This window comes from Stomoxys calcitrans, chromosome 4 (genome assembly GCF_963082655.1).
Source record: "Stomoxys calcitrans chromosome 4, idStoCalc2.1, whole genome shotgun sequence".
NCBI classification, from domain to species: Eukaryota; Metazoa; Arthropoda; class Insecta; order Diptera; family Muscidae; genus Stomoxys; species Stomoxys calcitrans.
Window position 1 is genome coordinate 52743744 of NC_081555.1, and position 25536 is coordinate 52769279.

The window sequence follows — 25536 nt, forward strand, 5'->3', positions numbered from 1 at the left end:
TTCTAATAAAAAAAAGGAAATTAAATATTAATGTTAGATATATAAGTTTAATTATAACAGGGCAAAAAGGCATTATAATTTCAAAATCAGTTTTTTATTAATTTAACGCGTAGTGACGTATTTATTTATTTATTTTTTTTTTCTTTTTTAATGATGGTGACACTTACTGGAGAAAGGAAAAATTAAAAGAAAAATACATTACACGTAGAAAGCCAAGCTCCAAATATTAAAAACACAAGATCAAAGGCATTTTGTTTTATTATATCGTTCAAGCAGCCACAGCTTGAAAATTTCTCATTTTCGAATGGTATACATCAAGTGTACAAACTAGTACTTCCATTCATTTTCGAAAACTTAACTAAACCAACGTCAGAGATTTCAAAACTAATGTATGTAAAGGGAGTTTGAAATTCAGTAAAGTTTCAGTGATTGTAAGCACAATAATGGGAACCTGTTTAACAAAAGTCGAATCAGCATTTTTTTTTTAACATAAGTATGGACCTTTTTTAGCAATCACTCAGCAGTATTAAGACGTTATTGGAAGGTAGTGTGAACAATGCAATTATTTCTTTATAATAAATCTATAATCTTCAAGGTATATTATAAATCTATAAACTTCAAAGTATATATATGAAATTCAAAAATATGACAAGGTTAGGTTAGGTAAGAGTGACAGTCCTTTACAGACTCACATAGAAAATTTTAAGTCTATTGTGATACCACAGTAGCGACAGACCAAGGCTTCTGCCGGGAATCGAACCCACAACCCCTGCACTGGTAATCCAAGCACGCTATCAACTCGGCTGACAAAGGATACGAAATAATATGAATATGAACATAACCCAATATTAAGAACAAAAATGGTTTCACAACAAATTCTACATTGCAGTATTTCGTTTTCCCATTAAAATGTTTAGTTTATAGTAAATATAAACAAACCAAAAATAAACAAAAAAAAATATGTTAAAAATTAGATACAAAAATCTACGCTAAAATCAAAATGAAAATGTAACTTTGAATGCTATGACCAAACTTGCGATTTTTTTTGTCAATTTCCAATTTCTGTACTTATACATAGATGGTGTAAACGATTCAAAGAGATCTATGTCATAGAAGAATAGAAAAAGAGGAAACTATCAAATCTTTTCAAAAAAAAAAAAACAAATCTCTGACACAACCATCTCACCGTAAAAAGCTTTAACCTTTTTAAATTATATACCTTTACCCTTTAAATATAAAACAGTGAGAATATAAAAAACAAACAAAGTTTCCCTGTTTATTTGCTGTTAATCGTTAAAAACAAAGTTTTATGGTGTTGACTCCCACTGTTCTGTTCTTTGAAATGTGCCTCTATCTTGCAACAATTCAAAATGCCTTTTAACGTGTTCTTTGCTTTGTCAATGATTAGCGAGCTTAACATGCCAAACATTTTTTTTACATTTGAAATTACAATATTTTCTATTTAAAAAAAGAAGAAAAATATAAATGTTATATACATAAGTAGTAAGCATAAATGTTTTTCAGTTTTTCCTAAAGAGAATTTCAACAAACCACAACAAAAATTTGTGGTGTCCATGAGTTTGTGATTTTTGTTTTGTGTGCCATTTATTGACTATTGCCGAGAGGAAGGGAAACATTTATGGGAGATTGTTTGTTGTTTGTTAGTAATAAAATATCAATGACTGACTGTTTTTTCTTGTCACTTAAAACTTAAAAAAAAAACGAAAATATATAATAAATAGGCAGGAGTAAATGAGGAGAAGGATGGAGGTAAGTATATTATATATGATTTGTGGTGTATAATTTTTGCGTTTTTTTACTTTCTGCTGCTTCTCTCCTTTTTAATAATGTATGCATGTGGTATGAACTAATTGCTAGAACCTATAATATATATTTACAAAAGATGCCTACATAAAAGCTTTTTCTTTTTGTTGTTTTTAAGTTTTCTAGAGCGCTGACTGACTGCAGTTCTCACACACTTTTCGTATTGAACTCTTACTGGACTTTTTCATTCTGTTAAGCAAAGTGCCTTTCTTTGCCACCTTTCACAATCAATGGCGCTACTTATAGAGAGAGGACCATTACTTAGATATCTATGGCTTTCACAATTTTTAGTGCATTGTTGTGAGTTGCTAAAATAATTACCAGTTTGTGTACGTACGCTTGTGTGTGTATGTGTGTGTGTTAAAATTATGATTTCATTTTGTTAAAATGGTTAGTTTGAGAACTTATTTAATTTTGTTGTTCCTTGTTAATAACGGCCACTTCAATGTTATTATTGTTGCTATCGGCAGCCTCTGTTTCAGTGTGTTTTTCCATTATTGGAAATAATCAGTCTCTAATGTCCACCCACTTTGCAAGGTTCCTGGCAACAAGCTCCTTGTTAATGAAGATAACATTCTGTAAAAGAAAAGCAAAATTTAAAAAAAATGCATTTAATAATTTCAAATCCTTTTTTTATAGAATTTCTATCAGATCTAACAGTATAGATGGTTATTTTCAACCGAATAGACTGTAAACCCCTCACTATGCAGTAGTAAATGTTGAAATTTCACAACGTATAAATTATATCTTCTTCAGCAATTGAAAAAATTATAATGTATAAGGAAATAAATGAAAATGAACGGCTTGTTGTAAGCTTTAAATACTAAAAAGTAACCTCGAAAAGGATAATCTAAGTCAGGGATTGCGTAAATGTTTTCCATGTCACGTCCATATGTTGATTCATGTCTGGTATTGTGCCACCACCTAAGTGCCGGTGTCTGTTAGCCGCGAAAGCCGGGCAATGAGATAGGAAATGCTCCAATGTCACCCTCCCCAAATACCCTACACATGCTATCACTTGCCGCATCGATTTTGCACATTATAATATCAAAAGCTTCTTACTTCCTTCCAGTAATATCCTCGTTTTCTCACAATCCGAATCTTCTCATTGGATTTTCGTCGCCCTGCCGACCGTTTCACTGTTCCAGTGTGCTACATGAGCGTTCATAGCCCACGCTCTTATCCGGGCTGCGTCGACCCGAAAGGCTTCGGGTTAACCAAGTTTGTTGACGGCAGTCCTCTGGCCTTCATTGCCATTCCCCCTTACTCCGCTATGGCCCGGCACCCAAACGATTCGGATTTTGCCATCCTCAGAGAAGGCGTTAATCTCCTTCTTACACTCCAAGACTGTTCGTGACCTTACCTTTCTGGTTGTTATTGCCCTTTTTGCGAGTTTACTGTCCGTAAAAATGTTCACACTCGACGCCCTCGCGTTAGCGAACTTGCGGTTAACAATAGAAGATAAAAACTCCCCACAAACAGTCTTTCAACACCTTCTTAATTTCTAGACGAAATTTTCATCTTCTTTATGATCAAAACATGCACATTATGGCATAACAACTTCTTTATCATCGATCTAATTTTTACATATTCTATATAAATTTGCTTCTGTCGGTAGATAGACCTAAACCCGCCTCGCTACTCTTTCTTTTATAATTCGGAAAACAATATTTTCCATTGCATTTTAATGAGTGATCATGGACCCACATATAAACTTTAAAATTCGTGTTCAAGAAGTTTTACATATGTGAACCATGTTGCATCGAAATTGAGGGACTAATGGACTATCTTCGGATTCAGGCCCCATTTCGAGCCTACGGCCCGTCTACATAGTGCCCAATATTTGTGAGCCTTCCGGGTACGCTCCTGAATGTGACACTTTCAATTCAGTTTCCTGTCCAAGATCACTCACTCTTAAGTATTTGACCTTGTCAGATATCGAAATCCTTCAATTGAGGAAACGTGGTGGCCCACCTTCGTCTTCATCGTGAACAGGCAGATTTCAGACTTATCCGGGTTGACTTGAAACCCCTAGGGGTTGTTGTTGTTGTAGCAGTTTATTGTGTACTATCTTTCGTCTGCTTGATTCTGTTGAGTGTCAAGACCCAGGAACACCGCGACTAAGATGGGGTGCGTCCACAGGGATCTGGGTCTGAGTCGAGTGGGTCTGGCCGGGCAGTTAAACAAGTGACGTGTATCGTGCGGTCCCTGGTTACAATCGGGACATACATCTTGCACGTCGGCATCAATCCTAGCTCTGTGGGAATTGAGGCGGCTGCATCTGCCGGAACGTAATTGAGCCAGAACCACTCTGGTTTGCCGGGGGAGGTCGATTTCTTCGGGTGCAATGGGTGGCGGTCGTTCTCCAAGGACTACATTCACCCGGTAGCCAATTAACACATCTGCTACCGTGTCAACATGTATGTTGTTCAGACCCGCTTGATATGCCGCTTGATCTAGAGGTTCTCTCTTGTAGCGCTGGACCTCACGCTCTAGATCGTGTAGATCTACCTTAAGGCTTCTGGGCGGTGGGTATCTATCCACAAGATGATGATTTGGATGATTTCTGCGATAGCAGCCCAAAAGGTATTGCTTAGACAGCATGTAGTTATGTCTTCGCACTGGTAGGATCTTTGTCTCCTGGTGGAGGTGGTCCACATGAGAACTAAGGAGGCAGCCCGTCGCAGTTCGGAGGGCGGCATTCTGACAGATCTGAATATTATTCCACTGCGTGTCACAAAGCTGACGTGACCACACTGGCGCTGCATAACTTACCACAGACCGGCCAATTGCTTTGTACGTGGTCAACAAGGTTTCTTTGTCTGCACCCCAAGTGCTGCCAGCGAGTGACTTGAGGACCTTTTTTCTACTTTTGACCTTATTGCAGATTGCTGTGGCATGTGGGGAGAAAGTGTAGGAGCTGTCAAATGTGACGCCAAGTATTTTGGGACACTTGATGGTCGGAATCAATTCTCCATCGACCATCACAGTCAGCTCAGAATTCACCTCACGCGTATTTGTAGTGAACAGTGTGGCTGAAGATTTGGTGGCGGATATCTTCAGATTTCTTGCAGCGAAATATGAGGCAAGCTCGTTGAGGTAGACGTTCAACCTATCGCAGATGTCATCAATGGGTGGGGGGCCTGATGCCATGATCGTACAATCGTCCGCATATGATACGATCTCTATGCCGTCTGGAGGAGGTGGGATGGAGGATAGGTAGAGGTTAAACAGAGCCGGAGATATCATCCCACCTTGGGGAACTCCCTGTTTCACTCTACGGTTTTTTGACTTCTTATCCCTAAATTCGACAAATGACTGGCCGCCAAACAGATAATTCGCGACCCAACGTTTCAGGCCTGGCTGGAGGGACGTGTTGGCGATGTCCTCAAATAATTTCGCATGGCTGACCGTGTCGAATGCCTTCGATAGGTCCAGTGCCACGAGGACCGTCCTATCACATGGCCTGGGTTGATTTAAGCCACGGCAAATGTGTGTGGTGATGGCATGCAAAGCTGTTGTTGTGCTGTGCAGTCTCCGAAATCCGTGTTGATGCTCGGCGAATGGAAATTCTCCTACGAGGCTCGGGAGGAGTAATGCCTCAAGCGTCTTAGCCACTGGTGAGAGAACGGAGATCGGTCTGTACGACTCCCCCAAACTCGGGTCTTTACCAGGCTTCAGTAGCGGGATCACTCTGCCCATTTTCCAGACATCGGGAACTATAAGAGTGTTCAATGACAGGTTAAGGACAGTGGTAAGGTACTCAACTCCAGGTAAATCCAGATTCTTCAGCATCAATGTAGAGATTCCGTCGGGGCCCAACGCCTTAGATGATTTGGCGCCACGGATGACATTCGTAACTTTGCCCACGGTAAATTGTGATGGCTGCTCATCGGCTCGGAGACCACGAATACGGCGAATGGCTCTCCTCCTTGCTCTGGCACTCTCGGGATGCACAACCTGGCGCATCTCTTCGGATCAGTCACGGTTATCTCGCCAAAAGTGACTGAGGTCCTGTCGTCCCGTCTACCGATGTTCGAGAGAGACTTAACAGTGGCCCACAGTTTGCCTGCACCGGTGCCTAAGTTACATTGCTCCAAGTGTTCAAGCCACAAATTCCGCTTATGTTCGTTGACTACCCTGTTTATTTCCAGATTCAGCTCGCTGATTCTGGGGTTAGCGGGGTCCATAGCACGAATCCCATCACGCTCGTCTGCGAGTACCACTGCTTGCGCCGGGAAATTGGGTCGCACTTGCGGTATTCGACCGGCTGGTATAAAGCGAGCGGCTGCTGCGTTGATGATGTCTCGGAATTGTCCTCTCGGCCACAAGCACATCAGAGGGCGGTGGCAGTTCATTGAAGCGGCGATTTGTATACTCTCTGAAGCCAGTCCAATTGGCCTTCTTGTAATTGATGAACGTCCGGCGCTCAGAGGTTATGAAGTCGGGTGGTCGGTCGATGGTGAGGATTATGGGGAGGTGGTCTGACCCCAAGGAGATGACGGCTTGCCAGGATACGTCACTCAGGAGATCAGGGGATGCGATTGAGATGTCTGGCGAGCTGCTGCACCTCCTCGTAATCCTAGTGGGGGCATCCTCATTCACCGTGCAAAACGTGGAGCTATCTATCTGCTCTGCCAAAGCTATGCCACGCTGGTCGTTACCTAGGGGAGAATGCCATGACGAGTGATGTGCATTAAAATCCCCCAGAACCAGACGACTATGGCCAGATAGCAACCCACTTATGTCGGGGCTGTAGGCCTGGCCATTAATCGGGACACAGCTACCAACCGGCGGTATATACACGTTATATATCTCTATCTCGGCAGTACCAGACCTGACTGCTACCCCCATACATTCCATGTATGGGTCACTAGCGTCAAGCGCAGGCGAGATAGGTCTATACTGCACGGAATGGTGTATAACGAAGGACAATCCCCCACCTCCATTCCTTGAGCGATCCTTACGTAGCACATTGTAGCCGTGACAACTGTGCAAGCTGCAGGTGTTAGTCAGCTTTGTCTCCTGGATCGCTGCGACCGATATGCTCTTCCGACTCATAAAATCTACAATCTCATCAATCTTGCCTCGCAGTCCATTGCAGTTTAACTGCAAGAACGATACACTTCCCGGCACTGGCCTGGCAATAGTAGGGCTAGGGTGCTGTAGTAGCATAAATTGCCGTACGGGAGAGGTCGGGGGGGTCACATAGTCCGACGACGAGGACGCCGAAGGCGACGCTTGTGACCCACTGCTGGCTATGTTCGCACAGCACCTAGCGACATAGCCAGTATGACTATACTCCCGTAGCGAAGTTAGGCCAGAGCAAGAACGGAAATGTACCCACTCCAAGCACCGGTTACACCTCACCGACACTGACCGATGATGAAGGCGGTTCTGGCAAACGGAACAGAACCAGGGTCCGGGGTTCTTTTCAATCCCGGCATGGACCAGAAGCATACGGAGAAGGCACTCCGGGATGTGCCTCTCCCATTACGAAAAAAGACGAACACGTACACTGAAGCGGCAGCCCTTGCCGATGAAGATTCCATCGGGTCAATCCGGTGCGTACAACCGGCTGCCATGGGGTAACCCAGTCGTATGCCATCTGCAAGACCCTTTCGGCCCTTCTGCGTAGCTGGTTCGGATCCTTACCTCTTAGAAGTATTATATTAGAAGCCATGATCGTACAATCGTCCGCATATGATACGATCTCTATGCCGTCTGGAGGGGGTGGAATGGAGGATAAGTAGAGGAGGTTGAACAGTGCCAGAGATATCATCCCACCTTGGGGAACCCCGTTTCACTCTACGGAGCTTCGACTTTTTATCCCTATATTCCACAAATGACTGGCGGCCACACAGATAATTCGTGACCCAACTTTTCAGGCCTGGCTGGAGGGACGTGTTGGCGATGTCCTCAAATAATTTGGCATGGCTGACCGTGTCGAATGCCTTCGATAGATCCAGTGCCACGAAGACCGTCCTATCACGTGGCCTGGGCTGTTGGAACCACGGCAAATGTGTGAGGTGATGGCATGCAAAGCTGTTGTTGTGCTATGCAGTGTTCGAAATCCATGTTGATACTCCTACGAGGCTCGGAAGGATTAATGCCTCAAGCGTCTTTGCCACTGGTGAGAGAAGAGAGATAGGTCCGTAAAACTTCCCAAACTCGGGTCCTTTCCAGGCTTCAGTAACGGGATCACTCCACCATTTCCAGACATCGGGATCTATAAGAGTGTTCAAAGACAGATTGAGGTCAGTAGAAAGGTCCTTAACTCCAGGTGAATCCAGATTCTTCAACATCAATGTAGAGATTCCGTCGGGGCCCAACGCCTTAGATGATTTGGCGCCACGGATGACATTCGTAACTTCGCCCACGGTAAATTGTGATTGCTGTTCATCGGCTCGAGGACCACGAATACGGCGAATGGCTCTCCTCCTTGCTCTGGCACTCTCGGGATGCACAACCTGGCGCATCTCTTCGGATCAGTCACGGTTTTTTCGCCAAAAGTGACTGAGGTCCTGTCATCCCGTCTACAGGGGTTCGGGAGTGACTTAACAGTAGACCACAGTTTGCCTCCACCGGTGCCTAAGTTACATTGCTCCAAGTATTCCAGCCACAAACTCCACTTATGTTCGTTGACTACCCTGTTTATTTCCAGATTCAGCTCGCTGATTCTGGAGTTCGTGGGGAATTCGTACCACGAATTCCATCACTCTCGTCTGCGAGTACCACTGCTGCGCCGGTAAATTGGGCCGCACGTGGGGGAATTCGACCGGTTGGTATAAAGCGAGAGGCTGCTGCGTCTCGGAATTTCCTCTCGGACTCTCTGAAGCCAGCCCAATCGGCCTTCTTATGATTGATAAACATCCGGCGCTCGGAGGTTATGAAGTCGAGTGGTCGGTCGATGGTGTAAATTCTGACCCCAAAGAAATGACGGCTTGCCAGGATACGTCACTCAGTAGATCTGGGGATGCAATGGAGTTGTCTGGTGAGCTACTACACCCCCTCGTAATCCTAGTGGGGCATCCTCATTCACCGTGCAAAAAGTGGATCCTTCAATCTGCTCTGCCAAAGCTATGCCACGCTGGTCGTTATCTAGGGGAAAATGTGTGATGCGCATTAAAGTCCCCTAGAACCAGGCGATTATGGCCATATAGTAACCCACTATGTCGGGATTGTAAGCTTGGCCATTAATCGGGACACTGCTACCAACCGGCGGTATTTACACGTTGTATAGCTCTTTGTCTTCTGGATCGCTGCGACCACTTTATCTTTCCGACTCATGAAATCCACAATCTCGTCGATCTTGCCACCGAGTCCGTTGTAGTTTAGCTGCAAAAACGATACACATCCCGGCACTGGCCTGGCAATATTTGGGCTGGGATGCTGCCGTTGCGTATATTGCCATACAGGAGAGGTCGGGGGGTCACATAGTCCGAAGACGAGGACGCAGAAGGTGACGACGACGACGCTTATGACCCACTGCTGGCTATGTTCGCACAGCACTTTGCGACATAACCAGTATGACTTTACTCCCATGTACCCCAAATGTACCCACTCCATGCACCGGTTACACTTCACCTACACCGACCGATGATGAAGGCGGTTCTGCCAAACCGAACAGAACAAGGGTCCGGGGTTCTTTTCAATCCCGGCACGGACCAGAAGCTTGCGGAGAAGACACTCCGGGATGTGCCTCTCCCATGACAAAAAAAAATGACGAACACGTACACTGAGGCGGCAGCCCTTGCCGATGAGGGTTCCACCGGGTCAATCCGGTGCGTACAACCGGCTGCCATGGGATTGGGTGTTCATCGTCACCAGCTCTTGCTTAAATACTGAGTGCCAATTATGCTCGAGTTATTGGTGCCATTTAATAACCAATGGCTATAGTTTCCGCTGCGATCTGTCCGGACCGGAACAGGCCTTTTGTTGTTGTTGTTCTAGCAGTGTGAACAACAACGTACCGTGCCAATCCTATACGTACAACCGGCTGCCATGGGATTGAACACCGGCCGAAATTTTTTGTACTAGATGTTGCCTACAATACTGAAGAATTGTGAAGAAGAATATCCGACACACGACGAAATTCTGAAATTACTCATTTTACATTATACAACGATTCCTTAATACATATTATTGACCGATTCCAATCCCTTTTGCTCAGCTCCTTATGTGTGTTGTGTCATGGAGGTGACTATACGCCTTCCCATCCTTGCCGCACAAAACCAATACGAATTACTTCTCTTGTCTTTGTTTTGTTTTTTCAAAGCATACATCCGTTTTTAGATATTTAAGTACAATACATCACTATGCAAAATTCAAACCCTAATTTGGATAACATTTTTAAGGATTTTCCATTGAATTTGCATTTCAGTATTTCATTTATCAACTCTTTTTTAAGTAAAAGAGTAGAATACTCACATTGGGGCCTAAGCAAGCGAACAAAAATATCTCTGGTATATTATGTGAATTGTAACCAGCGATTTGCGCTTGCAGAACAATGCCTTTGGTTAATCTACATAAAATATCAGCAGATTCTGGAGACCAACAGGTGTCTGGAAATAAATATTACAAAAGGATTATATAATAAAAAAAATTGTATTATGTATTGGTTCTCTCAAAGACACTCAATTGAAAAACAGATATTGTAATGAGGTAACGATTGCCTGGGCCAATTTACAGATGGCTATCAGAATCAGGTTTATTCAATTGAGTTTATTTGGAGTAAAGTACTTTACCTATTGGCTCTACATTTGAAAGTATACATTCTGTGGCTTGGAATGGTACTGTCATGAAGTCAGACCGTATTTGTCTTAATTCATTAAAATGTACATTCATATAACCTCCAAAATCTAAGAATTTAACAATGCAGCGTTCTGCATCTTCAATGTCTCCATTGACAATTTGTACACGGTACCAGATGCCGTTTACAGGCATAACACACACAGCGTTTAGCTCAACGCCGGGCAATAGAGGAGTATCTGCTGTTGAATAACTCTCAAATAGGCATTTTTGTAAAACAGCCAATGAAGGATGTGTGGGATGTAAGGGCTGTTGTACAAATATGTGAGCACCCGATATAACAGCACTTACAACAACATCATTATTAATACCTTCAATTAAATTTAGCTGGAAGAGATCGAGACCAAAAAATCAAGTAAATATCACATTGTGCAAGAATCGTCAAACATATTTCCTTTACCTGAAGATTAAGCATACTTTCAGTTGATAGAGGAACTACAGATTGCGGAAGTGCAAAGTGAATTCTTTGCATTGTCAAATTAGGATAACGCTTGGCCGGCAAACGTTGACGTATCATGGCCAGTGCAGCCTGTATTTCACTTTCGGTGCCATCAATGGCGCAAACGCGCAATTTGCCAGGATACACTTTTTTACGTAAAGCAACTGCGGCATTTGTTTTTGACTTGATTTGATTGATGTATGAACGCTTACGTCCGTAAAGGTGACACACAAGACTGTTAGGCAAAAAGAATTCATATGTCGTCTTTGCACGTGTAGCTTCAGATCTAGGTAAGCTGGATCCTTTTCCAGAATCTCCTGATTGTACACTACATAAACTTAAAGAAGGACTGGCGGCTTCCACATTACGTTTGTCGTTAACATCTTCTGTCTGTGCTATTTCATTTTCGGCCGGGCATTTTTTCATTTCTACATTTGTTTTTGAAACATTCTCCGAGTTCAAGTCATTGGCCGTTGCTGCATTTTTTCTACTAGAGTTTTCCTCAACGTTATTATTCTCTTCACAATCTTTGGTATATTTACTTTCTAAAAAGGAATTTTCCGGTGATATTTTGGGTGTGGTCGTGGCCATTATAACTACTGGTTTGTCTTTTTTAATATCAACGTTACGGGAGTAAAATGACATGCGGTTATTTATGGAATCTGGAAGATCGACCGGAGAGGAGAGATTTTCAAAATCTTCTTCAATGGATCGCAAAAGTTTATGTTCTGCATCTTGTATTTTCGTCTTTAATACTTCAGAGTCAATCTGTTGCTGCGTCTGTTTTACCGGAGATGGGCCACGACCATTTTGTACAATCTTTATGGGTGCTGATTTGCCGAATAGTCGATTTGCTGGATTGTCATCATCAATTGGTACAGTTCCATTTATGTTCATCGACTTTGTTGGGGAAGAAGTTGGTTTTGCCTTATTATTACTATTTGATGTTGATTTTGTGAGTAGATCTTCATGGGCTCCTACATCCTCTTGCATAACTTTCTTGCTGACTGTGCCTGGTTTTTTATCATTGTCTAAACGAGTTTTATTTCGACGCCGAAACCAAAACACACCAAGAATAAATGCTACACCAGGCAGTGACAGGTATAAAAGTGGGCGACCAGATACCATTTTCGATGAATCTTGAAGAATCTGAAATAATAAAAAATATTTATATTTTTAAAAATAAATAAAAAAAAATATCTATAAAAATCAAAAGATTGGAGCCCTTTATTCGCTTTTGAAAGCAGATAACCTTTTTAGTTATTTTTAGCTTTATGGGAGAAATCAATCATTAAAGATGTTAATTGACATATCCACTCTTATATATATTCGCATATTAGTCATTTTTACAAAATGGTATTACCGTTGTCGAATATGGATTTTGGATATTGTATATTTCTACTACTAAACGACAACGACTGCTGTCGAAGTAGACATTCGACAACCACAATAAGGAAGATTAGGAAAATATTAATTTAAAACAAAAAATAAAAGCCGAAAATTTTCTATAGAAATATATATATGAATATTCAGTCAAAAGTTTCCAACAAAACTAGGATTAGGAATTTTGTCTAAGGAAAAAATTGCATAAAAATTTTGTTTTAGAAAAATTTCCATAAATCTTGTCTCTTAGTAGAATTTTGACCAAAATCAGTAGATAGTTTAGGAGTCATTTATTAATGTATTAATGTTCTTAAAAAATGCTACAAACGTGTTTGAAGTTGTTTCTGTAACGTTTGTTCTACTTTTTGTATTTTCATAACGCACAATTATGGCCTTCAACTTGTGACGGTTTTCTGTGTTGCGATAACACCATTCTGTTTTCATTAACAAGCGATGTCTAAATTGAAATGATTTCAATGTGACCTGGTTGACGGTGAACAAGATTATTATGTCGGGTTGTCCTGGTTGAATAAGGGACACACATCCTGCACGTTGGGGGCTTTCCATTGCCAAAAGGAATTAAGGTGGGTCAATCGACCGGACCGGACCGTTCTTGAGCCGAACTACTTTAGGGAGAATTATAAAGGTTTACTTCTGTTACTTCATCATCATGTATGCTGTGGCGGTCTGCTTTTATCTAGTACGGACGCCGAGTGCTTTTTTAATGGCTTATAATTGCGACGGCTTCTGAATATAGTGCTGCCGGAAAACGACTTATTCTTCCCGACCTTGACATAACTTTTGGTGAGCGGAGCACATGCACGAACATTACATTAAAGAACAGTCCGAAGACTTCTCGCATATCAATGAATGCTGTTCGATTTAACTCTTGGACTTTAGTATCCAAGTCCGGACGGCGAATATTAAAATATGAAAATATCAAGATAATAATCATATACCAATACTTTTATTGTATTTCATCACTAATAAAACTGAAAAACGTATCGAATCTTCTGTGGTGTGTACATGGAGTTTTGGCCATAAGAACCTTACAAAATGTTTACTTGTTTTTAATTAGAAAGTAAAATATAATTTCCGTACACAATAAATTGTTCGCAAAGAGTAAGAAGTGGTAAAATATTTATGATCTTAAACTCCCTTTTATTTCTATTCAGAATACCTACTTTTTTCCTTGGGAGACATTTCTATTTTTCGAAGTTTGTTTAGAATAAGGAAAAGGGAGCAGGAAAAAAATGCCCAGGGAATTGTTATTCAAAATAGGGTAAGAGGGAGTAGGGAAAAAACTCCCAGGGAATTGTTATTCAGAATAGGGCTGATTGTGAATTGTGTTCGTCTCTGCAACAACCTACCACCCAAAATACAGAGTATAAACATTGATACCTCTTTCTTCAAAGGAAACACAAATTTCCTTACTATATATTTAGTACTGTTTTTAATTTACAATATTAATATTAAATTTAAGATAAAACTCAATGTATTATATGTAGTCTATTGCAAATCAGCACACTAACATATAATATTTGATCTTGTTGTGCTGGTTTTATACCCGCGAAGAACTGCTAAGCCAAAAGACTAACCAATGACAGATATCTTCGAAAAGAACCTTGAACAGCTGCAAAATCGATCAAAACTTATTTGCATTCAAATATTCCAAATATATCGATTCAAAGATGATCTGAAGAGAAGAATTATAAAGCCATATATCTCCAAAAATTATGTTCAAGCTGTGCTTTTGCTTAACTTGTACATAATTTTGGAAAATGTTATAAAGTTAATAATTGTTAGAATATGCAATTAAATACTTGTGGTATTGATACTCTGTTATTGTTTTTAATTTAATCAAGTATGCTTTGTTTTGAATGGAAATAAAATGCCAAGGCGTATTTAATAAGGTGGCCGCATCAATTTGATATGTCAAATCATTTTTGAATTGGCCTTATAAAAATTTAAACTTCAAAATAAATATTTAGAGTGAGATTATAAGATGCATACCACTATCTAGGTACGCGTCTAACAGGGAACTTAGGTTTATTGCGTCGCACTCGAAATTGATTCAAAAAGTGACGAAGAAAAAAGACAAAATTTACGGCGGTACAATGCCAGATATAAAAATGAAGAAGATAAGGAGCCAACAGGAATGACAATAATGGGGGACAGGCGGGCTGAAGAAGTTCCCTCCAATCTGCCATTGCAAGTCCCTATTGCGGTCAAAAATGGGGAAAGGTCTGTGTGCGTGCAAATAATTTAGACAGGAAAAAAAAGAGTTCATTTAGTCACAATCCTGCACCAATTCAGGCAGTGCCACAATAGGTGCACAACCGTCAACCAGCTCGATTTCAAAGTGTTGACATTGCAATTTCTTGTTAGAAGCCCAACCGTAGTGAGAGCAATAGCTCCACCCCATTTGGGAGAAGTCCCCTGAACACACCAAATTACTTCATATTGGTCAATAGCACCAACTTTATATTTCGGGGATTGTCTAATCTTGTAAGCATACTATTGGGTTGCCCAAAAAGTATTTGCGGATTTCTCATATAGTCGGCGTTGACAAATTTTTTCACAGCTTGTGACTCTGTAATTGCATTCTTTCTTCTGTCAGTTATCAGCTGTTACTTTTAGCTTGCTTTAGAAAAAAGTGTAAAAAAAGTATATTTAATTAAAGTTCATTCTAAGTTTTATTAAATGCATTTACTTTCTTTTAAAAAATCCGCAATTACTTTTTGGGCAACCCAATATATGCTCTCGGAACGGCCACACACCAAGATGAAAACGTCATCCTCGTAGCCAACAAACTTTAGCTCCCTCCTTTTCAAATTACCTAGAAGTCCCACAATTATCCAAGAGCCCCATAAAGGGAGCCCTTTGCTATGGTACGCTAATTATATTGCCCATCAACATCGTATAAACTCAATTCAGGATGAATCCTCATGTCCACCAGAGAGTCATGCATTTGACACATGTGAGGTGTGGTCCCTGGTTATAATAGAGACAAACGTCTATGATGTTGGAATCAATCCCAGCCCCATTGGAATTGAGCTAGAACTACCCTGGTCTACTGTGTAAGTTATTGGTAGCTAGTTAACCGCTACAACAACCTAGTGAAAAATATTTAAACCTGCCATCTTGGTTGTTGTTGTTGTAATAGCAGTGTGTGGTACACTGAGGCGGCAGCCCTTGCCGATGAAGGAATTCATCGGGTCAATCCGGTACGTACAACCGGCTGCCATGGGATTGTGCCATCTTGGTGATTTTATATGGAGCTAATAGGAATTTTTAACATTTTTAAATTTGTTTATTTGACACTCAAAAATTAATAAACTTTCTTCTGATTAGTCGAAGCAAATTTGTCGAAAATTTTAAATGTCACGGCGAATAGAAATTTCTTCGCCCTGTTTACAAATGTTGATATATCAAGTTCCCAAAAAAAAGTTGCTTTGTTGTAGCAATTTGCCGATGCGGCCACCTTATTAAATACGACTTGATGCATGGTTTTCTTTTTCTTGTCGTCAGTCGTACAAAACTTTTTCTTCAATAAAAACCTTTTCTTGTGTTACCCTAAACATTTTAATTTGTTGAAACTTATCTATAAGTAGTGATTTAGAGTATTAGAACTTTTTCTAATGGCGTGTGATCCGTGACCAATCTAATCTCTTCAATAATCAGTAGAAAATTCTTCACTCTTGTGATATTAATTCTCATGTTCAAATAAGTTCGACTCTCTCCCGCGTGAGAAGTATAACGTAAAGTATAAAAGTTTTGTTTTTAACGTTTTTGTTGTACTTCTCTTTTTTTAGCGTAAATTAAGCGTTTGTATTTCTTAAATTGTTTCATGCTTTGTTATGTTATTTTATATTTTGTCCATGGTATTGCATTTTTGGACAGAAAACTAAACACCATTAAAAGTATGTTTGACTAGAAATACGTATATATATTCGATTATGGATGGTCGCCGCGCAGCTATTATTGCGTTGCCAGGATATTAAACCATGAAATAAATTGGTACAAATTTGGAAAATTTGTTTTGTTTTATTTAATATCAGTTTCTTTATTCCATATTCAATATCATCTAGACATTCTATTAAAATTGTTTGTAAATGAATCATTCCATATATTTACGTACATATGTGTTTTTTATACAAAAGAAAAACAAACACTTCCTTCAAGCTAAATATCAAAACAATAAAAAAAATCACGTGCTCGTAGCAACAATTATACCAACTCATACTGACCAACGTACATACATACTCGTACATGTATCACATATTATGAGATATAAACAAAGTTTGCCTTCGCCAAAAGGGAATGATGATGGGCCAACAAACCAACCGAATTTTCACACAGCTACAAACTTTCAATATCATACAGAGGATAACAACTAGACAACAAAAAACTATGCACTTACATACAAATGGCTTCTATCTATTTATGAAACTACTTTCCTGGCAGTGCCACAACCACAAAAAATGATCGTTTAACGAAATGAATAAAAAAAAAAACAAAATAAAATACGTTTTTGTATTGTTTTTTTGATTTTTTTTTTTGAAAATCGTTTAGTTTCGCACCACATACATATCGATCAACATAAAAATATATATTTTCAGCATAACATAAGTATTTTTAGAATAAAACAACTTGACTGAAGAAGACAAATAAATGTACGCAATTTTTTGCTAAATTCTCAACGGCGGTTGGCGTATACACACACCGCTGATAACTACAAATTATATTGAATATATACGTTGTTTATATGTATATACAAAATATATATGCACGTAGATAGATCTATTAACCATCCGATCTTATAAAACACTACACGACGAAACACATCTGTTGGTCGTCGGAGTAAAGAATGGACAATGGACTGATAACGAAGACAGACCGAAAGGTTATAAAACACGATCATGCCAAAGGTTTCCAACTCAAATAAGAACTTTTGAAATCCAAAAAACAGACACTCAATTGCTTACGGCTTGTTTGCTTATCAACAGCTTATGTTTTTCTTATGGGGATCCAACAATTTAATGAGGGTCGAGGGGGAGATCTGTGATTTTTTCTATCCAAGCAATCGTAATATAAAAATAAATGTTTCTTGTAAGGTATTTATCTTATTTTTAGCTTGGTAGAAAAAACTATGCACACAGGAGGATATTTGTCGTTGTATTATGAAATCGTTACAAAATTCTTCTGTTCGGTTGAAACACTTGTATGCCAAAAATTTTCATGAAAAAATTTTGTTTGAAATTTAATTTCATGTTCTTTTTAATTTTGTTTCCTTTCAATTGCCGCCAGCCGTTTAGAAACTTTATTGATTTTCTATAAAATATCACACATTAATCGTTAATAGTTCATTTCGAAAAATTTTTCTTATCGTTTCATCAGCAGTGTATAGACGCGACTGTATTTCGTAATCGTTGTCGGCATACTAGAAGACAATCTTAATTATTTGTTAACCAGACATTAACTAAAAGGAAAGTACCGTATTTTCTTTATGCTTCACCCCTCTTTGTGCAAAACGGTACACATGAGTGTATTTTCTGTGTACTCTCTCCGTAGTATTTCTTTTACACTAATATCTTCTCTCATCGTGCGTTTAATGTGATTTTAGCGGTTTGCTAGATGTTCTTCTTTCGAAATGTAACAAATTTTACTGCACCACATCTTTGAGTTGTATTTTTGGTTTTTATGCGTTTAACTACGTTTTAAAATAATTGGTTTTTATGAAATGAATTTTAATGGCACGTAAATTATTCAATCAAATATCATGTATTTAAAAACATTCTTATTGCATTTTCAAACATTTTCGCATGAACAACATCCTATGATGTATAGAATAAAACTTAGGTCAATAATAAGGAGCCTTTAATTTATATAGGAATGTTGCAAAACAAGACTAAACTAACTTTGGTTATTTTATAATTATTGAAACTCGAATAAACTTGTATGTAATGCAATAGGCTAGGCTTCACAAGAGAATGGTCAAAACCTTCCTTGATCACCTGAGGTAAAACAACGCCCAGCCTTCTAGAGACTACCGTGGCACAGTTGTTAGAATGTCTGGCTATGTCCAGCGGTGGTGATCCCCCTATCTAGACATGTTAAATGGTATGGCTAAGAAGCACGCCGTTCGGATTCGTCTTAAAACAAGAGGGTCCTTTAAATAACCAATGGATAAAACGTTCCCGCGACGATCGGTCCTAGGTACCGGAACAACCTTACTTATGCGGGTGTGTGGCTACAATATCAATAAACAGCAAGTTCGTATTCTTATAAATGATACGTTATTAGAGTTCAATGCGAAATCGTTCAGTCTGAAGTGGTTGTTGGGAGCATCCAAAAGAGATATTTACGAGTAGAAAACAAAAGAGAGGCAACCCCAATCCAAAACAAAACCCGAACGGGCTTGAGAATAAAGTCCGAGTTTTGCAACAATTGTGTATGGACCCGCCGAGAACATCTCTAAGCTAACATACCGGCTGGCCGGGAAAATATCGGAACCAAATGAAAAAACTTTAAGAGTAAAGTAGGAATCATACATTCAATTTTGGTATAAGGTTGAGCCAGAAAAGTTCTAAGTGATTCTTAAAATAAAAATATAAAATATAAGATAAGCAAATAAAGTAATATAGAGCCGAAAAGTGTCAATTCGGGAACCGGCTTCATAGTATTAAAACATTATTTATTTTTAAAATGCCACCTTAATGTGTATCGAATCACAACGGGCCTGCAGAAAATGGATAAAAAAAAGGCTTCACACATAATATAGCCCCCTGTGCACTTTGTTTTTCGTTCAAAAACATTAACAATGTGCTGCGTTTCAGCCGTTTCTTGTAGTGGCCGGAAACAACACAGCTTACAATATGATCCGACTTTGTCTGACATGTCTGCACATAGTCGTACGAAACATACGACAATTCTTACCAAATCCGGAAAGAAATCGGTTCTAAAGTCTGAGCGACTTTTTTGTCTCTGTTCCGACATTTAGGGATGAAATGGTAATGATTTCTGCACGACTAGTCGGAGTAATGTTTTGTTTGGTTCATTTATTATTTTGCATAAGTGGTGGTTTTTGTGTGAGTGTTTTTTTTTTTAATTGCGTGTGGTATCGTTAACTGTTGCCTTGGAATTTTTGTTTTGTTTGATCAGTTGTAAGACATTCGTCAAGAAATCGGTACGAAATCGGACCGCATTTTGAAAGACATTCGTCAAGAAATCGGACCGAAATCATCTACGAATTTTGTTTCAATTCAAGTTAAATTTGCCCTGAATAGTTAATAAATCATTGCTTATAATAAACAAAAAATCACAATTTTTTGCGTTCCTATTTGGGTGAGTAAATATATAAACGAACAAATAAATGTTTCTCGATGCCAACAGAGCAATCGGATCTCGAACAAACAATAATTGATATCGACTCTTGTGATTCGAAAAATGTACATTTTGATTGATAAACATCTAAATTCAATTAAGTGACCAGGCCCCAAATTTTTACTCTACTTCCAAACACTAAAAATATAAAATAAATATTTCATTTCATACTCCATTGTCCCAATTTTTCGTATTCAAAAACCTTTCATTTGAGATCCAATTGTCCTATCCGCCCTATTCGTTTTTTTCTGGATAACCATAAAGGTGCAAACAAAATTTCATTGTAATCGGTGCACCCACCCACCGCCAGGAAATGGAAAGTGTCTCCCCTTCCCGCTCACTCTTTCGAATAACAAATAATTAATTACATTTTCGACATTTTCAGGATGACAAACATACAAAAAACAAAGCACAACAATTCGGCTTTTCTATATAATGGCGTGTACTATGTTTGTTTTTCACAATTATTCTAAAAACGCATATTTTTACAATAATTGTGATTTTTAATTTTGATTAATAAATTCTGTGACAACGAAGTGCACTTACATTATTTTACGATTACCTCAAACAAATTAAGCAATAAAGGCAAAAAAATTTAAATAATTATAATAAAAGATTTTATTTGTTGAAGTAGAGTAAGAATCGCATGTTTAATTTGGGTGCTAAGTTTCATAGGGCGACCCAAGCCCAAGCAAATCGCGAAAGCGATATATCGGTCGACTGGGACGATATTTGACACAAATGAAGTCTTTGAAAGTACAGCGCGAAAATAATATTCAAATTTGGGATCAAAAATAACACCACATTGGTTGAATGGGACTCAAATTTAAAGTCTTTGGAAGTAAAGTACGAAGGTCATATTCAAATTTGGGGATACCAAAAACAACTTCCCAAAACGGAATTAATGGTCGATTGGAAAATATACTAAACTAAATTTCACGAACATTCCATTAAGGAACTGGAGAAAATTCTCTCATATCAATCAGTGCAGCCCGAATAATATTTAAATTCAATGATAAGGGGAATCTTTTTTTATTACCGAATCCGTACGGCATAGCGACACCACTTGGTAGAGAATCCGATTAAAAAATCATTTGTGAACACAAGAAGTTTATTCGAGAAATCGCTATACAGCTATATCATATTATGTTACGGTAAGTTGACGACATGTACTTCATTAATTAAATGATTGAAAATCAGCCAAACTAATGTATCGATGGTTGTCGCCATCTTTATGATCAAATTTTTTATGCGGACAATCAGAAGGACATGTGGAAAAAATCAAAAGCCTTGTAAGGTATACGAAAAATAATCAAATAGACGACCAGCTAAACAAATATTTTGTCGAGAGTATATGTGTGATAAGAAACTCCATTGAATGTGTGCGATATTTTAATTACGTCCAGTATAGGTTTAATCAGTTTATGTTCCGTGCAATAATTGTTAAAGATCTTAAAACCGATTTGTGTCATACTTAGCATGGATGTTGGCAGTAATGACGAAACATCGCGTGCAAAATTTCAGTCAAATCGGGTAAAATTTACTACCACATCGCAAAGTACGCAAAAAATATCACCTCATCGGTTAAAGGTTGAGAGAGCATTTGAGACAATAGATCGGGACCTTATAATAGCAAAGCTTTATATGTACGACATATGCGGTAAAGAAAACCACTGGTTCAAATCATATTTAAGCAATCGCAAACAATTTACAAAAATAAACGGCATCCGTTCTGAAGAAATCGGCAACGGTGTACCACAAGGATCAATTATTGTAGCATTGCTTTTCACGTTGTATATCAACGACATGCCCATACTTACAGAAAGTGAATTATTTTATACCCTGATGTATACAGAAGGAGATAACAGCGAACTTTGAAAAAATTACATCGGAACTGAACAAAATAAGTGTGTATGGATAAACTGAATGAATAAAAAAACCAAACTTATGGAAATAAGAATGGATAGAGTAATAGCATCAATAACATTTTAAAATTTGATAACATAAAGTATTTAGGATTTTTTATTGACAAAAGACTAGTTTAAAATGATTACATTAATTTCGTGTGTAAAAAAAAATGGAAAAAAATAGGATTTTTCAACAGAATAAGAAAACATATGACTGTTCTTACGGCAATAAATGTTTACAATACAATGTTAAAACCACATTTCGAATATGGATCAATAATCCCATACACATGCTGTAATGATTCACAAATGGAAAGGCTTCAAAAACTGTAGAACAAGGCAATGAGAGTAATACTCAAATGTAGCAAATATACACCAATCACTACCATGCTGGATTCCCTCAAATGTCTGAAAATTAAACAAAGACTCGCCCTAAATACACAAAAATGATCAAAAAATATGGTACATACCGGTTTGGGCCGATGGAGTTCTTCATCGGCAAGGGCTGACGCCTCAGTGTACAACACACTGCTAGAACAACACCTTGATATGTACCTTATTTATAAGAAATTGGAAATATGTTGAAAAATGTGATGTATTGTAGAAGTACTAAAGTATTACAACATACTTAATAAATATCAATCAATCAAAAAAAAAAAGTATGTTCATATTGACCTTCTCATTCTTTGAAGAAGATCCAGGGAATTCTTGTCATTCTTTGAAGAAGATGCAGGGAATTCTTCTTACGGGTAATTTGGTTGTTCAAAATTTCTTGGCTGCGAATAGAGTTTGTCATCTGTTTCAAAGACTGTTTCCAATAATTCATGCAAATTTTTTCCAACTGTTCGCTATCACCGGGCAAATCAACATGTTCTTCTCTACAAAATCAGCTTAAATCGACAAATTGGCGAACGAATCGAAAAGGAACATATTAGTAGATTTGACGGTGAAACGTAATAGACAACTCTTCGTTGTTGAAAGGCGCAAGAATTGTAAACAAAGAAGAATTCAAGCAAAAATGAAAAAAAAAATTGTCAAAAAAAAGGGTTAAGGTTTCATATACATGAGCTACCGATTTTGCTAGATTGGCAAATAAAACAGGCCAATTGCCTCGTTTCGCCTTAAACCAACCCCAACGTTGTGTACGAATTGTTCATGGATTTCTTGAACAAATGAATTTATACGTCCATCTAGTTTATATTGCAGTGTTCGTTTCTCATCCAAAGGGAAGTTGCCAGACAAAGAATGGCATTTGAAACACGTTGTTTTGTTTTTTATTGTTTACGTCCATCTTCTTGAAAAACGCCGTGCTCATTCGGTATTTGACTTACTCTCTGCCCTCTCTCTCTCTCTCTCACTATCTTTTGTAGCAACCACAGAGTCCATAGCAAAGATGTGAAGAGAAATGAAGGTTATTACAATAACAGCAAGCATTACATCCTATTTAATGTAAGTTGTTGTTGTAAAAACAACAACATTTTTGAAACATTCGAAAATTTGGGATCGACAGGCAAACTAACCGAATAAGCAACAAAAAAGAGCACCGCCGCATGGCTAACAAAAATATACACATACAAACGTATGTGCATTTATAAAAACACTTATATAGCACCTCCCAATTAATGCTGTGTACAGATTGATGATCATTAAAAATGATGCGCAAAATTAATCTAAATTGCACAGGTTATAATAATATCAACAAATATATAACTCACCAATGAGAAATCTAGCAATCGTAATGAAAAATAGAAAAAATGTCGTGGACTCAACGCAACAACACACTCAGCTGATTACACATAACAGACATACATAGCATAAGTTTTGTGAAAGGAAAGAATACAACAAATGTAATAAAAGAAACGCAATAGAAGATAAAGACAGACAGACAGACGGACGACATATTAATATTTACATACATAAATTATGCATCCCCATACTTTCCCCGTATACCTACATATGTATATATTATTTTTGATAATAATGAATTTGCAAATTTATATTAAACAATTATTTTAGTCACCAATTTTTATGTGGACTTTGCCCAAAGATTGATACAAAATTTGGAACAAATGACGTCGTCGATAGGCATTGTAGCTATTAACAGTTAACAATTATTATTCTACTGCCAAACAACAGCCATGTAGTCAAAAGTTTTATCCGATAATATTTCTTACTAAATTATTTTAAATTCTTTCTTTTTGAACGAAAACCCGAAAAACGAGGTGTTGGCACTATCGATTATGCTTTACGTGAAACAGACAAGAAACCCCTACAACAAAAAAACTTATAAAACACATCACCGTCAACTCCCCTCTCATCCACAACGACGAATCTAAATTGTATTCTCACAGCAAGGAACTCCTTCCACAACATTAAAAATTTGCATCAATAACAACACACATTTACTGGACTCATAAAAGACATTACGAAAATTTTCACTTGGCCACATTTATGGATATATGGCTCTGCACAGTTCTCTTCGCATCTCATGAACGAATTTCCAACGAAAGCTATTTTTGCCAATTTTTTCTCAATATTTCCACAACTCTTTTTATGTATTTAGGTTATGTTTGGGTCACCGTAACATTTTCGACCCACCTACCTTTTTTAATCACAAAAAACTAAGGTTTTTCTATAAATTCTTATGCTTTAAAGGTATTTGCAATGTTTTTTCTACTTTTTTCCTCAATTAAATGGGATTTTCACAGTATTTTTAGCATAAAATTGTGGAATTAAACACGTGTCTTGAAAAATAGTCTTTTTCAATAACATGGCCGGCTAGCAAACGACTACAAAGCCAATGTATTGGGAATCCAAGTCGTGCCGCTACCGGTAACCGTTACGCCGCAAATTACCTTTACAATGCCGCCGTTGCATGCGAGTTTCGCGCAAGATATATTAATTTACAGGTAGCGGTAGATGCTCTATAACAAAATATTGAGTGCACTATCTGTCAAAATTAGTGATTAGTGCAACTCTGATTTTGAGTATGTTACTAGTTCGCGGCATTTTTCGTTGTTTGTGTGACAGATACTGCACTTCGTAAAAAAAATTGTACTCAGCTGTTTACGGTACACTACTTGGTAACTATGGCATGGGTAGAGGCAAGATATATTAATTTACAGGTAGTGCCAGTTGCCCAACAACAAAATATTAAGTGCTATATTTGTCAATTAGGGCAAATCTAATTTTGTGTATGTTACTAGTTTGCACCATTTTTCGTTGTTAACTATAACCAAAACTCGTTGACAGATAATGCACTTCGCGCTGTTTACGGTACACTACCTGGTAAATATGTCATGGGTAGTCGCACGACACAAACTGTGCACGGGAACTCAAAAATTTGTGCAAATTTGCACAAATTTTAACTGGATGTCGTTTGCGTACTTTATTTGCCAGCAGAAGATAGCGCGAGAGAGCCTAAATTTTGATAGTTCGAAAATAGAGAACCTACAAATTTCTACGGGGACTTTTTTGCTAGCAGAAATTTGCAACTTTGAACAGATGCTTTTTAAAGTTCAGCTGTTTTATGAAAACAGCATAAATATGAAAATGCAAATGCTAACGCCAAAATGGATCAAAAAGGCAAAGGTAAGTAAAAAATAAAAATATTGTTTATTGGAAATTATTAAATTTATTTAATCTCTATTTACTTTTAAGTGTAGCGGAATTATTGGGAAAATAAAAAGAAATTAAAACATTGTATCCTTCCAAATACCAAGAAAAGAGTAATCGGTTTCTTGAGTGTTTTGATGTAATCATCCTCATTAGAGAGCTACGGTGAAA

The 25536-nt window shown here is 38.2% G+C and overlaps 1 protein-coding gene across 2 annotated transcripts; it reads right to left on the minus strand.

The window, feature by feature from the left end:
- Positions 1-240: 240 nt before the first annotated feature.
- Positions 241-24535, minus strand: LOC106086303 (A-kinase anchor protein 1, mitochondrial). Of its 2 annotated transcripts, none has more exons than XM_013250925.2 (5): positions 24353-24535; positions 11036-12223; positions 10572-10962; positions 10255-10388; positions 241-2400 (listed from the first exon to the last, which is right to left on the minus strand). In XM_013250925.2, the coding sequence occupies exons 2-5, from the start codon at positions 12200-12202 to the stop codon at positions 2332-2334; spliced, it is 1761 nt and encodes a 586-aa protein (XP_013106379.1). In that variant the 5' UTR covers positions 12203-12223; positions 24353-24535; the 3' UTR covers positions 241-2331. The 2 variants fall into 2 exon arrangements, with proteins under 2 accessions (XP_013106379.1, XP_013106377.1); XM_013250923.2 differs by lacking the exon at positions 24353-24535 and adding an exon at positions 17446-17914.
- Between the last annotated feature and the right edge of the window lie 1001 nt (positions 24536-25536).

Coding starts and splice junctions, on each gene's coding strand:
- LOC106086303 (XM_013250925.2), bottom strand. CDS start 12,202: ATGGTATCTGGTCGCCCACTTTTATACCTGTCACTGCCTGGTGTAGCA. Junction 10,963..11,035: donor AAAGTATGCTTAATCTTCAG/GTAAAGGAAATA, acceptor GATCTCTTCCAG/CTAAATTTAATTGAAGGTAT. Junction 2,401..10,254: donor TCGCTTGCTTAGGCCCCAAT/GTGAGTATTCTA, acceptor TTTCTTTTACAG/AATGTTATCTTCATTAACAA.